This window comes from Anopheles marshallii, chromosome 3 (assembly GCF_943734725.1).
Source record: "Anopheles marshallii chromosome 3, idAnoMarsDA_429_01, whole genome shotgun sequence".
Lineage (NCBI taxonomy): Eukaryota > Metazoa > Arthropoda > Insecta > Diptera > Culicidae > Anopheles > Anopheles marshallii.
In genome coordinates, this window is record NC_071327.1 from 58655343 (window position 1) to 58668152 (window position 12810).

At 43.2% G+C, this 12810-nt stretch overlaps 1 protein-coding gene across 1 annotated transcript in view; it reads right to left on the reverse strand.

The window, feature by feature from the left end:
• Positions 1-2551: 2551 nt before the first annotated feature.
• LOC128714453 (homeotic protein female sterile-like) overlaps positions 2552-12810 on the reverse strand; it is a 98404-nt gene continuing 88145 nt past the window's right edge. The window contains exons 7-11 of the mRNA XM_053809328.1: positions 10805-11051; positions 9872-9901; positions 3102-3451; positions 2744-3020; positions 2552-2665 (exon numbers count right to left, since the gene is read on the reverse strand). Of these exons, the coding sequence (XP_053665303.1) occupies positions 2650-2665; positions 2744-3020; positions 3102-3451; positions 9872-9901; positions 10805-11051 (920 nt within the window). The 3' untranslated portion in view covers positions 2552-2649. The remainder of the gene's footprint in view (positions 2666-2743; positions 3021-3101; positions 3452-9871; positions 9902-10804; positions 11052-12810) is intronic.

Genomic DNA, 12810 nt, shown 5'->3' on the forward strand with positions numbered 1-12810 from the left:
ACCAAAATGCCTTTTAATGCTTGATTATGGTTATGGTTTAGTTAATGCTTTATCTCTTTTTTTTTAATTCTGCCTTTTCCAAAGCCAAGTTATCGTTGTCGAACACATCGTTTTAGTTGCATTCACTGCTCTCAGGAGTAAACGGTTCTACTAGTTTTAGGACAATATCTGTTTGCATCTGTTTCCGTATCTTACACATCGCTTTGCAATTGCTTTTCGCTCCTGATTCGGTATGTCATTTTAGTTCTGTTTTTTTTTTTCTCCAGCCGACACCTACAACTCGTTCGTTTCACTTGGTAGTATGTTTCAATTGCTATTTACCAACGTTCGGTATCTCTGTCGGATGGACAGATCTAAATCTCATGTACTTTCTCTCACTCCGACTGTTAAAGACTTTTGTTTGATTACTGAAGTGAACAGTTGCTCTCTTAGAGCAGATGAATATATCTTTATTATCAAAATGTACTTTCTTCTGTTCACTTCCCATTTGCTTTGCTGTCTCGTTGTTTTTGTCCCTTTTCCATCTATTCTTTATGAATTTGTGTATGTGTGTTTTTTTTTTGCTGCTTTGCTCTGCGAACCTACAACACCACATGCCAGAGTTATCGCGTAAGCATCTTATTCACTCGCTCTCTCCTCTAAGTGATTTGATCAAATTGAATTCTAACACGGCTTTACACTATCGTGCATCACGGGAGCGTGATGTGAAGGAGTTTTCCAAGCATTCGATACCAAGTTCTTTCTATGGGTAAAGGATTTCTAAGTTTAAACACCGATTCTTCACCGCTCGTTGCTTCGTGCATGCTAATAATATGCGCATATCCTTCCGGAATAATTATACGTTCGCACCGAGGATCAAAACTCTGCTGCCGTCCGTTGCATTCGCAGGATATGTACAATGTAATGAATTCGTTTCTCTTCTCGTTTTGTTTGCTTCTGGTACTGGTGGTTGTGTTAGCGATAGTAGTAATAGCAGTAGTAGTAGCAGTAGTATTACTCATTGCAGCACTATCACCATGATTTGGCAATGTGCCAGTCTGCATTAGCAGACGTAGGACATTTTTCTTCCCTCCTGTGTGCAGGTGTTGGATGCAGTGCAACAGTTTTCTTTCTCACTGTGTCGCTTTTCAGTCCGGTGTATTTGCGTACTTAATGTTCACTGGTTTTGATCGTGCCCGCGCGCATATGCTGCTGCTGCCGCTACTGCCGGTCTCCCACACAATTGCTGTGGCATATTTTGTCTGGTGCCTATATTGCTAAAACTCACATTAAGCTGTGATTACTGCCGTATGTGCTCAACCTGGTGAGCATACCTAAATGTGTCCGTCTCGTCGTTCCGTTCTAAACACGATTTCCCACATCACCTCAGATGTGATGCTATTTTTCTTCATTCCTTTTGCCCTTGCGCCTCGTTTATTCGCCTCATCTTTGTAAGCGTCTCTAGTACCGCATAGCTAAACTCATCTCCGATTACTACTGCCATTCTTCCAAATGTTCCACAGTTCCATTGTTTTGAAAAATGTGTCCCCTCACCCTTTTACATACATTTCATGCTCATTTCCTCCTTGTCGGTAACATTCTAATAACGTCATCAACATTATCACAGTATGATTATTCTCATTTATGTTTTTTTTCCTTCTTCAAAACAGTTTTATCTTGCCTTATTTTTTTGTTTCTTCCAATTGTGGATGTTTTGTTTTGTGTTATCTTTCCTTTAACCCGGGATGTTGTTTCGTGTTGTGACATACCTTATTCCTTTGCTACACATTTACTACACACCAGCCGCTCTGCCTAGCGCTGTTCGTACCATTTTTTGCCCTACTGAATCGGAAATAAAAGCATTGAAATTATTTAGCATTTCAATGCTAATTGCAGCAATGAATTAATTGCACATTTACGCATTCCAGCATCCGATTCAGACGTGAACTCATGGCAAAGTTCTTTACATTACAAAATACAAAACAGTACGCAACCGAACTGTGATAGTATCGGGTAGTAAGTGTAGCCTTTCATTTCGTGGAGGAATTTGTCTAGGCATGTATTATTCGAACTTCAAACCCGTGGCATCAGTAGAGCGTCATCAGTGTTTGGATGGATAAAACCTATAATCTTCGCCGCCTGTTATTCACCTCTCATAAACCAGGAGCAAATTATGTCTGTTCGTGATGATCGTCGAGGAATCGGATTGGCATCGGTCGGGATGTACGATGAAAATGTTGGGTTGTTGGAATCTTAGTTTTTGTGATCCCCTTGGTTGTTTTGTAGACTGGTGGGAAATTCTAATTGAACAGTACAGGCTTGTTTGAGGATACGTCCCCAGGCAGCGAGCTTTCAATAGTTGTAAAGTGGAAACCACTCCAGCAAAGCTTTGCCCTCCATTCTACTGCTGGATGTTAATCGTTACTGAATAATGCAGGTGGCACAGAAATGGCCGCTTCCGCTACCATATATGCCGGATATTGTCCTCTGTCCAAAACCAAACCGATGTGATAGGTCAGTGGTGCTTATGAACGACAAAACCGCGTTGCTGTATACTTCACCATTTCATATGTACACCGTCAGACGCTGGATGGTAGTAATTTCTAATGAGAAATGTAAAACGTAATGAATGGCAAATTGCTTGCTCTGTTCGGCCCTTCCTTGCAGTTGTCATGGCCTATGAAACCTAAAATGAGAAACGAAAATGTTAACAGTTGCAGTGTTTGCACCAACACTCGTTACGTTGCGCATCCGGATAACGTACCTGGTAAGATGTCGACTACCTTCGTGCACGGCCATTTCGGAGCTTTTGAACTCGTTCAATTCCTTGCGGATGGCGGCCTTGTCTTTCGGAGTCAATCGTGTCCACGGTTTGTCTGCCCGTCGGTCGTAATCGTGGGCCTGCGTCACCTCAATGTAATCATTAAAGCGGATAATTTTCTTCTCCTTCAACTCATCGACCGTCGGTCGGAAACTGAGCTTCCGCAGCAGATAGCGTTTCTTTTCCTCCTTTTGCTTCTTCTCCTCCGCCGGTGATTGAGCTGGCGAGTAATAAGTTTGAATAGGTTAAACACCTCCATACACGAACATACATGAGAGAATTCGCATTATATTCTACTTACTTTTGAGAATATTACGCTCGACAAGTTCCTCCGCCGTGGGGCGCATTGACAGCCGGCGGATTAAACGGGCACCGATCGCTTCTTTCGATTCTTGCTTCTCGTTGTCCGATTGCAGCTGTAGGATATTCCGGTTGATCAGTTCCTGCCGGTCCGGCCTCAGTGCTAGCTTAATCGAGAGGCTCTCCTTCCGTGCAATTTTGGCTGCACGGTCCGCATCTTCGTCCCGGTAGCAGATTGGCCCATCGGACTGATCACAGTCATCGCCGGTCTCACGGATCACGAAGGGGCGTGCATTTTCCTTGTTTTCCATCGTGCTCGGTAGGCCGATTTGGAAACGCATCGGTCGAGAACTGCAGAACGCCATCGAAGTGGCACGGTGTGGGGAAAGTGAAGAGTTTTACTCATTAGTGTGAAGTTAAATGTCTATTGCCGACTTGAAATGGATGGGAACAGTGTGATGCTTTATTGCTGTCAGTGGCAAAAAGATTACACTTAGGTTATTGTATGTTTCCGGGAAGGTACATTAATATATGTATAAAATCATAACACAATTTACAAACAGGCATGTACAAAAACCATGTATTTCATGTGTGTAAAGGCACTGAAACCGTAACTGATGTAATATTAAATGAGATGTATTAAATGTAACACAAGAAAACTAAAACTAAACTCAACCAATCAAAAAGTGCAACATGAGTGTACCGTACCGCATAAAATCCATCTGTTATTTATTATTTATTTTGCTAGTTTAGAACCTTCCGAAGCGCATGCATGCATATTGGTTGCCGGATTTGTAATGTGAATTGTCATTAGTAGTGAGATTCTGTCCTAATGGTTATGTACTGTTGAAAGTTACTGTTCTGATTGTGCTTTATCTGTTTTATGTTTCTCGTAATTACAAATTTCCACGAGGAAAACACAACAAAGCATAAACACAAAGCATGTGCCATCAACAGGACTGTTCATGCGCGACATAAACCATGCACATGTCTTTGCTACATAGGACCAAGTAGGGGTGGACAATTAATCATTTGTAGAAGATCAGCGACAAAACTAAATTTGCATGACTGATGACTGCCGTACCAGACGGAACACTGTCGCTAGCATGGATGGCTCGGTACACGAACAGAAACTCTCGCGAGATTTGTGTTTTGACAAGTCTGAGTCTGACTAGACAACAATTTATTCCCCAACGAAGCTGTCCGAAAGTGGGAAATGAAGAAGATCCCTTCCGAATTGCAAATATGTACGGCTGCGAAAGGAACACAGTGTTTGTTGCGCCTTTTGCGATCGTTTCAAAGACAACGCGGCAACGGACTTACGCGGCGGAATGAATTTTAACATTCTTTGACCCTTGGTGACAGTCTCGAGCGCCACTGGCTTTGCCTTACTTAAGAACACAAATGCTCATGCTGAACGCTGCTACAATTGAAGCTGTCAGTAACGCAATTTCTCCAGAGCTTTCTCCAAAAAGCTTGCTCCATTAAAAAAAAAAGCACGAGGTGCACGATCCATCGTGCTTTGCTGGAGATTGCCCCGCCACCGGAAGCGCACACACATATAATTGGGTGGGTTGTGTGAAAAGTGTGGAAAGACATTATCATTATAATGGAATAATTTATCATACACTTGCACAAATAATAGTGGCTTTCTGGTGTGCTATCACTCCGCTAATGGTTTTCCAAAAGTAGACGACCAGCAAATGTGGGGGGGGGGGGGGGGGGGGGGGGGTTTCCAGGGAAAGGGAATGTTATCCTTTCGCAATGACTACAGACTATGTATCCGCCATCATCAGCAGACGACCCGAACGGCGCGGAACAAGGAAGAAAAACTAGCTTTCGTACGGATAATGCGATGCTTAGCGTGGCAGATATCAATTTTGCAAGCTCGACAGAAGTGCAACGCACTGCAGGCTACGTGCAGTTGACAGGATGGCGACGGAAGTACGCCAACAAACGGAGCGAACATTAATTTACATCCTCAGCGATTCCGGTTGGCATCGTGGAACGATGTACGAAGCGCGATAGCGCACTGTACGTACCTTTACACTCGTTATAATGCCAGTGCTGCATGCGGGAACGGCACGTTCCGTACCGCTTATAGTTTTATTCCACACCGACTTGTTGTTTGTTGGCGTGGCGGGGGCCGGTAGTTTGTTGAGATTAATTATTCAAATTTTAATCCGTCCGGGGTTTTGCTGTGAGCGATTGGTAAGCGTTGAAAGTCCCCCAGTGAGTCCCGAAGAGCGGGAGAGAGCGAGACCAGCTGGTTATGCAGTGCAAAAGGTTTGGGGTCCTCAATTAATCGTAGTAATAGAGTTTACAGTATACTGGCGTGGTTCATTGTTTGATGTGCACAAGTTTACGAAGCATTAAGCTGAGTGGGGATAATTTATTCGCCACAACATTGGGAGACCCATTCAGAGGCGTAGTTATTCCAGTGGAGTATTGATGAAGGTATTCCGCAATTTTACCTCAAATTAAAGAACATATGAGGTAAAATATAATTCCAACTACGAATTGGCAAATAATTTGCTATTTTCCATAAATCGTGATGTTTCAGACAGATTCGCGAATGGACATCTGATCCTCCTTGAGTATCCTTTTTTTTATAACTCCAATATCAGCCACATAAAGACCACACTAGTCTCAACTATCAAGCGAAGTAGCGTAAGTCTCCAGTGTCTGACAGGTTCTTAACGTCACGTGTCTGGTACGTTGACATAATCGCGTCCCGTTCACATTTAACGAAGAAGTAATCAAGTTTATTAGCCGCTCTGGCAAAGAACAGACCATACACCATAAACGAATGAAACGTTGACTTTAGGAACCCGCGCATGTAATGGAACACGTGCCCGTAGTAAGGGAATGTAGTGTACTGTACCGAGCAAACAACGGTGCCCCACAAAGAGACACAACCATGGTCCTTTAGCAAAACCATTCGGGCATCTTTTACAAGCATGCAGAGCATGCAAGGGTTTGGTGTTGATTGTCTTATGTTATTGGGTGTTCTTTTACTGTTTGCCTCGAGACTTTTGATGGATGGATGTCACATTCGTACGAGAACGCGAAATGCACTGTGTGCGGTTTAATTAAGACTGGTTCGTGCTGGTTTTCGGAGCGAAAGTTTCGACAATCGACACATGGAAATGATGCTGCAGAGGATGTGTTTTGCTGAAGAAATGTGATACAGTGTTGCTGACTTCTGTTTTTATAGCATCTTTCAAATGTTTCTGCGACATTTTGACACTAGAAACATTTTGTTTAACTATTATCAAACATATTACCAACCAAATTGCATACAAAAGGGTGCTCCAGCGATATCATGCTCGTGAATACGATTTCATTGCAATTCAATTTTATATGTTGCTTCTTTTGCAACATCTTGCGCTTCAAGCAGCCAAAAGCACAACCAATTCCTTCCGGTTAAATTCTGTTCAAATGGATGCCCCGGAGTGACGTGCAGCCTTATCGCCCCCAGGACATTTGCGAACCGTGCACGGATGGATGGCATACACAGCGCAAACGTTCGCCATGTTCAGTCGACTTGCTTTGTGTTTTGTTTATTCGCCCTCGGGCAGGGGAGATACGGTGTTAGTTGGCCCGAAGCCGTTTGTAGAAGGAAATTAACACTTTGCGCCACCACGTCTGTTGGCCTTCTTGAAGGGTGCTCCACGACTGTACCGTGTAGTTTTACGTACACCATCACAATCACACATACCTTCAAGAATGCAAGCGTTAATATGCGTCTTTTTCCCACTTCAAACTAGCTCTTTCGCTACAAGGAGAAAACGTGTAGCAAATAAGCTAAGTGAAATGTTGTTCAAACGAAAGCTTCGCCCCCGGCCTACAAACACACACACACACAGAGGCGCGTAGGCCGAAACATAATCCAGTAGTTTTAACCACGGCGAACCGTTGACAGGGCGAGATGCTAAATCACTAAACTGAAAATGCAAAAGCTGAACTGCGCACGTGATTCTATTTTCAAATGATAACTTTTTCGCAGCGAGCATCCATCATTAGTGCGCGAAACGGACGCTGTGTTCGTGCATAAATCATAACGTGCTTATTTGCCCTTACCGCAACGTACATACGAAAACGTGATTCTGTCGGTGCGGTGAACACTTCCCAATTATTTTTCATCCACGAGCAACGTCTGGCAATCTTTGCAATGCTTAAAGAGTTTCGCCGAAATAGGGATGGTTTGTTTTTCGCCACCGCAAATAAGTAGTGCTTGCTGTGCTGATACAGATAATGCTTGTTATGTTGTTTGCCGGAAGAACAAAAAAACAAAAACCCTTACGGACGACCGGGGACCACAACATGATAAATATTGTTTATCCGACTGTGTTTCTTTATGCGTCAGAAGTTTCTAGGGTTATTAAAAGTCTTGCCACACTCCATTCCACGCATCCGAGGCTAGCAAAGGGATTGGTTTGGTAGTGTTTAGATGAGGTTAGGATACTCCGACACCCTTTGCGCCTTTCGTTTAATGGGACACCTTTTTGAACTTTTGCTCTTTCTTTGCAGTTAATATTTAAATGAGCCATCATAGCGAACAAGCGAGGGAAGGGCACATTGTCGAACATGATGATTTGCTTGCCGCTCTTGCACTTGGATACGCTTTTAACCATTATACCCATCAGTTAATATTCCCTCGTCCATGTAAAACAAGTCTACCGTGCATTTTAACGTTGTATTGTAAACTAAACCAAAAAAAAATCATAAAACATACAGCGCCCACGCAGTAGCGCTGCTTAAAAATGATATCAAACAAGGTTGATAGTGATCACCACCCGGAGAGGAAGATGATTTCTTTTACTTGTGAAAAGAACCAAAAGAAAACGGCTTGCTAAAGCCCACCCAGTAACACCTGGAATTTATTTCACCCAGAATTTGTCTCCTTTGATGGGGGTCCGGCAAAAGACATGGTGGGTATGTTCTGTTTTTTTTTGCTTGTAACCCGTTGAATAAGGCATCGCTACCCTGCCTAACTCATAACACCTCACAAAAGCTTTACAACAGCACAAAGCCTTTTACGCAGGGTAGCACCAAACTAACGAGCGTTATGGTTGAGGAAAAAGGGTAAAAGGGATAAGAAAGTACAATTTGTCCACAAAGGTCTCTTTGCGGTCCGATGCGTTGTGGGTAGCAACAGTTTTGCCGGCCCGCAAAATGGACAACCGAAAGTTTTGGGTTTGGAATTGAATGAACTCCGTTTAAATATTTAAGTAAAGCAACGGTCCGCGTGGTGGAGAAAACGCCTGCGCCCGATCCATCAAATCCTGCCGTCAAATCCTCACGAGAGCCTTAACAATCTTACGCAGGAAAGGCCCTGGGATCGGAAAGGTTGGACGATGGATCGGTGGGGTAAATTAATTCGAGTGATTTGTAATACGTCTCATCCGGCTCATGTCTATCCAAAATGGTGAAAGCTCGGGTGAAACTTGAATGTTGAACGCTCAGTGTCCACAATGTCACAACCAAGCTTGTGTGCGTTGTGATGCAGCAATCAGTTTGTATTTCTCTGCGAATTACTTTTACCGCTTGTTGGGAAAGGTTTCTTACGAAAACAAAACGACTGAAAGAGAGTAAACAATTGCTGAATAACCTAAAAGTTTAAGCTCTTCTTTCTATGACACAACTCTATCAAAGGAATAAAGGTTCGGTAGGTTCAGTTGACATAAATATTTGACAATATATCTTGCGACCATCTAAAGCATGCTTAGCCGAGCTTAACTGATAGCCGTAGCTACACCATGCATCCCCCTTCAAGATGTCACAATAATGAAGTTCTGCCATCATTTCAGTTTTAGGAGCCATACCGGACCACCGCAAACAACGTCTTGGTAATCTTGTTTGGATTAAAAGATTGTGGTCGGAATGTTGGCGTCTTCCTTCCAGAATCTAACTTCGTTTACTACTGTTATGTGGCATAAGGGAGCTTTGTTACATGTTACGATAAAAAAAACCCAGCGATACACATAACCATACATTGTGCACATAAATCGTCTTCCGGTTTGGTGAAATAAGCGTGGGCATGTTAGCTATTTCAATTAGCTCACCAACTGCTAGAAACATACACCACTGACGGTACACACCCGCCGCCACAGCACTGTGCAGTGTTGTATTGTGCTTTAATGCGACACGATAGTGCACTTGTGTTGATCTGAGACACACGCATTTTCGTCACGGCCATGCAGGGAGCGAACTGGTAAGCACTGCAGCACTGCTAGACGTGACAAGCGAATGCTAATCCAATTAATGCTACGGAAGCTGTACGTGCCCGTAAGCAAAAAAGGCCAGCACGTGATTACAGCCAAGGGTGGAAAATCTAAGGGAAGATAAGAGTGAAAATGTGACGCTACAAACAGCAACCAGTTTGTATGGTCCGGCATCAACAGAGGGAAAACAAACCCATGTAATGCAGAAACGGAATAAACAAAAATCAAATAAAAAAAACTATAAAATGTTAGCAAAATGCGTGTTTTCGTTGATTTAAATGCGTGATGCGAGAGAACGGTGTATAAAAATAAAAAAAAAACCAAAACTGTCCAAAACAATAGGTTAGTCACGACACGATCGCACAATCATCAATCCATAAAGTTAATGAATTAATCGAACAGAAAGCAGGGTTCGCATAATGAAGTAATTAAATGCCACAATAAATTAAAAGGAAAAACAACAGTGTTTAAGTGGGTGCAATTGGCAAAACCAAAAACAATGATCAAAAGGAACGAGGAGTAATAAACATTGTGTGAAAATTACCATATTCTAATCCGTGGTCGTAAAACTGGCCTAAAATGTACAGAAAGGAATGTTGGTTTTGGTTGTTGAATAGTTTACATTACACACGAAGAAGGGACAACAAAGGGGAGGGGGATAGAGTAGAAGAGAGATAAAGAGAGGTAAGTAAATGTGAAGTAGAAGATACGAAATTGGACATTGCAAATACGAACGATGGAATAGAGAGTAAGACAGGAGAAAGCAGTAGACAACAGCAAGTGAGAAGAGATGTGAAAAAAACAAGTGTCTAAAAACATATGGAGGAAACAGTTCCAATGCTTTGTTTGTACGAAAGCACTGGAACATTCAACAATTCCGAACAGGTAAATTTAGTTAACAAAACTCTAACATCTGAGCAGGACCAGAAATGACAGATAAAACGAAAAACGAACTGTGGATCTGTGATACTGACTCAATGAAATATGAAAATTGGAAAATGTACAGTTAAGATGAGCAATTTTTGGTGGGTTCTAGTTGATTGAAAACGTTTTCTGGTAGGGTAATGACTCTACGAGACTACGAGCAAAGGTTGACCGGTCCATTATCACTAGAAACAACGAGCAATAATTGCCGAACAGCACTAGAACATACAACGATTCACACTAGACAGTGCCACAACTGTTGGGAATTTGTGCTCCGATCTACTAGCTACCAAGTTGCGACCTAACCAGGAAAGTTCCATCACGATTCTTGCAGAACAATCGGGTGTCGTGTAGGAGAGCGCACACGGTTCAAAGCAAACAAGGGTTGAGAAAGGGATTTTGTGTGGGAAACTAAAGCGGAAAACCTTGCTAGGTCGAAGCAAAACCCTGCCTGGCCTGCTAACTTTCGCGACGGGAATACTAATCAGGGTAAAGGTTTTCCTCTCCTTCGCCAGGGTGTAGCGCATTCACCAAGCGGCAAGATGCAACTTACTTGATCGTGGCCGCAGCCGGTGGATTAGTATCGTATCGCACCGCCAGGGTCCGGTTGTCCTGCGTCGGAGTGCCCGGGTTGGAGCCTTTCTTCTTCAGCGCAGACTTCAATGGCACCGCGTTAATGTTGGGCTCCTTCGCCGGTATCTCGTCGATCCGGTTCGTGTCGATGTTGGGGTTCGGCTGGGACATCGGGTACATGTAGTCTTCGTCTGAATCAACCTCCTCTTGATCATTGTTTTCATGATCTGTAGGCGTCGGTGAAAGCAAAGCGGGAGGAAACAAAATGATAGGGATTAGAAGAATTGTACAAAAATTATTTTTTTGCGAGAGAATGTATGATTAAAGTACGAATATGTGGGTTGAAGTTTTAAAAAAAATGGATATCAAATTCCAATGAAGTTTTGCCATTGTATACTTCAAGTATGATTAATGTTGTTTTGAACGATGCGCTTTTCGGTGACAGACATTTTGTCACGTCAAATAAATATCATTCACGAAAACCAGGAGCATTTACCACGCCTTAATCAGGGACACATTTCCACCTTGTAGTCTAATTTTAAACCACTCTGCACTGGTTATCGTCACACATTTATTTCCCATTCAAACGAATTTGAATTAATAAGGCGGGAGATACATTCGATCTCAATGGGAAAACTAAAGCTACCTAAAGAACCCATCAGCTATTTGACTACATGTGCTTTTCCCTCATTTTTACAGGTCGATGATTTAATGCCGATTAAAAGTGTGACGTGATGGAGCTGAAGGAAACAAGAAAAAAAAACATCCACAACACCCACCACCACAAGAAGCGCATTAGTGACGGCATTGGTGTTGCTGAGATTTTGAAAAAAAAATCAGACCAACCCATCGCCGGCTGCTTCGACCACGCCAACGTTGCAGCAAACGATTGACGTAGCGGTCAAAAAGCAGATTCTCATTTCAATGTCATGTTACTACCATTTCTTTTAAACGGTCGGGTTCGCCATTTTTTTTTGCAATCCTTTTTTTTATTAATTTCATTCACAAAAATGGCGCTTCATTAAACAGAAAACAGACCCAACCAGCGGCGAACGGTTCTGGTGCAGCAGCACACAGTTGCCGCTGGTGGGTTTCATTCATTGAAACGCTTGGATGGATGTTTTCCCGGAGGAAAATTAAAAATAATAAACTCACGTGTAGTGCCCAAAATAATAAAAAAAAGCAACAACATCAGGACAGAGAGCAACAAGAGGAAAATACACCACGCGTGAAATTTACCAAAACAACTTCCGCCCGACCGGATGTGGAAGTTATCCTTCGCGGAAGCAGCGTTGATGGCTGCAAAATTGCGGCCGGAGTGCGGGACAATATTCTTCCAGTGCACGTTACGTAAATACATTCATTGGCGTGTCTGGTGAAGCTGATTAGCCCCGGATACCGGTAACCGTAACGCAACTTGACGGCAAACAACATTCCAGCACAGTACCATTCGGGTACTGCACGATCGCCGATTTGGCCCGCCACCTAGTGCCACGGTGTTCCCCGTTTGGTTGTTTGTCAGCTGTTGCTGCTGCTGCTGCTGCGGTTACACATTGCCCCATCCATCAGCGTCTAGTGCACCGCGTTTGTAGCGCGATGAGGTATAATTATACGGCAAGTCAGTGAAGCGTTTTGTTTCGTGACGGTTACAATATTTCGACCGTGTCCGTGCAATTTCCCAGCCAGTCCATATGGCAACCTTTCACCGTTGTGTGTTTTTGTGGGGGTGTTGGTTAAAACGAACGAAATTTTGCAAACTCCTTCCGATGCGGGATGTTTGCCTCGGGGGAGGGGGAGGTGTCTGACGATGGGTAAGTGCGTCAGTTGAAGCAAAGATAAGCAACAGGAGCAAACCAGGGACACAAGTGCACGATTACGTGTAGCGGATCTCCTCGCGATGAGAAGGAAAGAGTTGTTTTTTCGGCTTCTCCCGCCACTGACGTCGATGGTTTATTTTCAACCAGCGTCGAGTTATGTTGAGCTTAT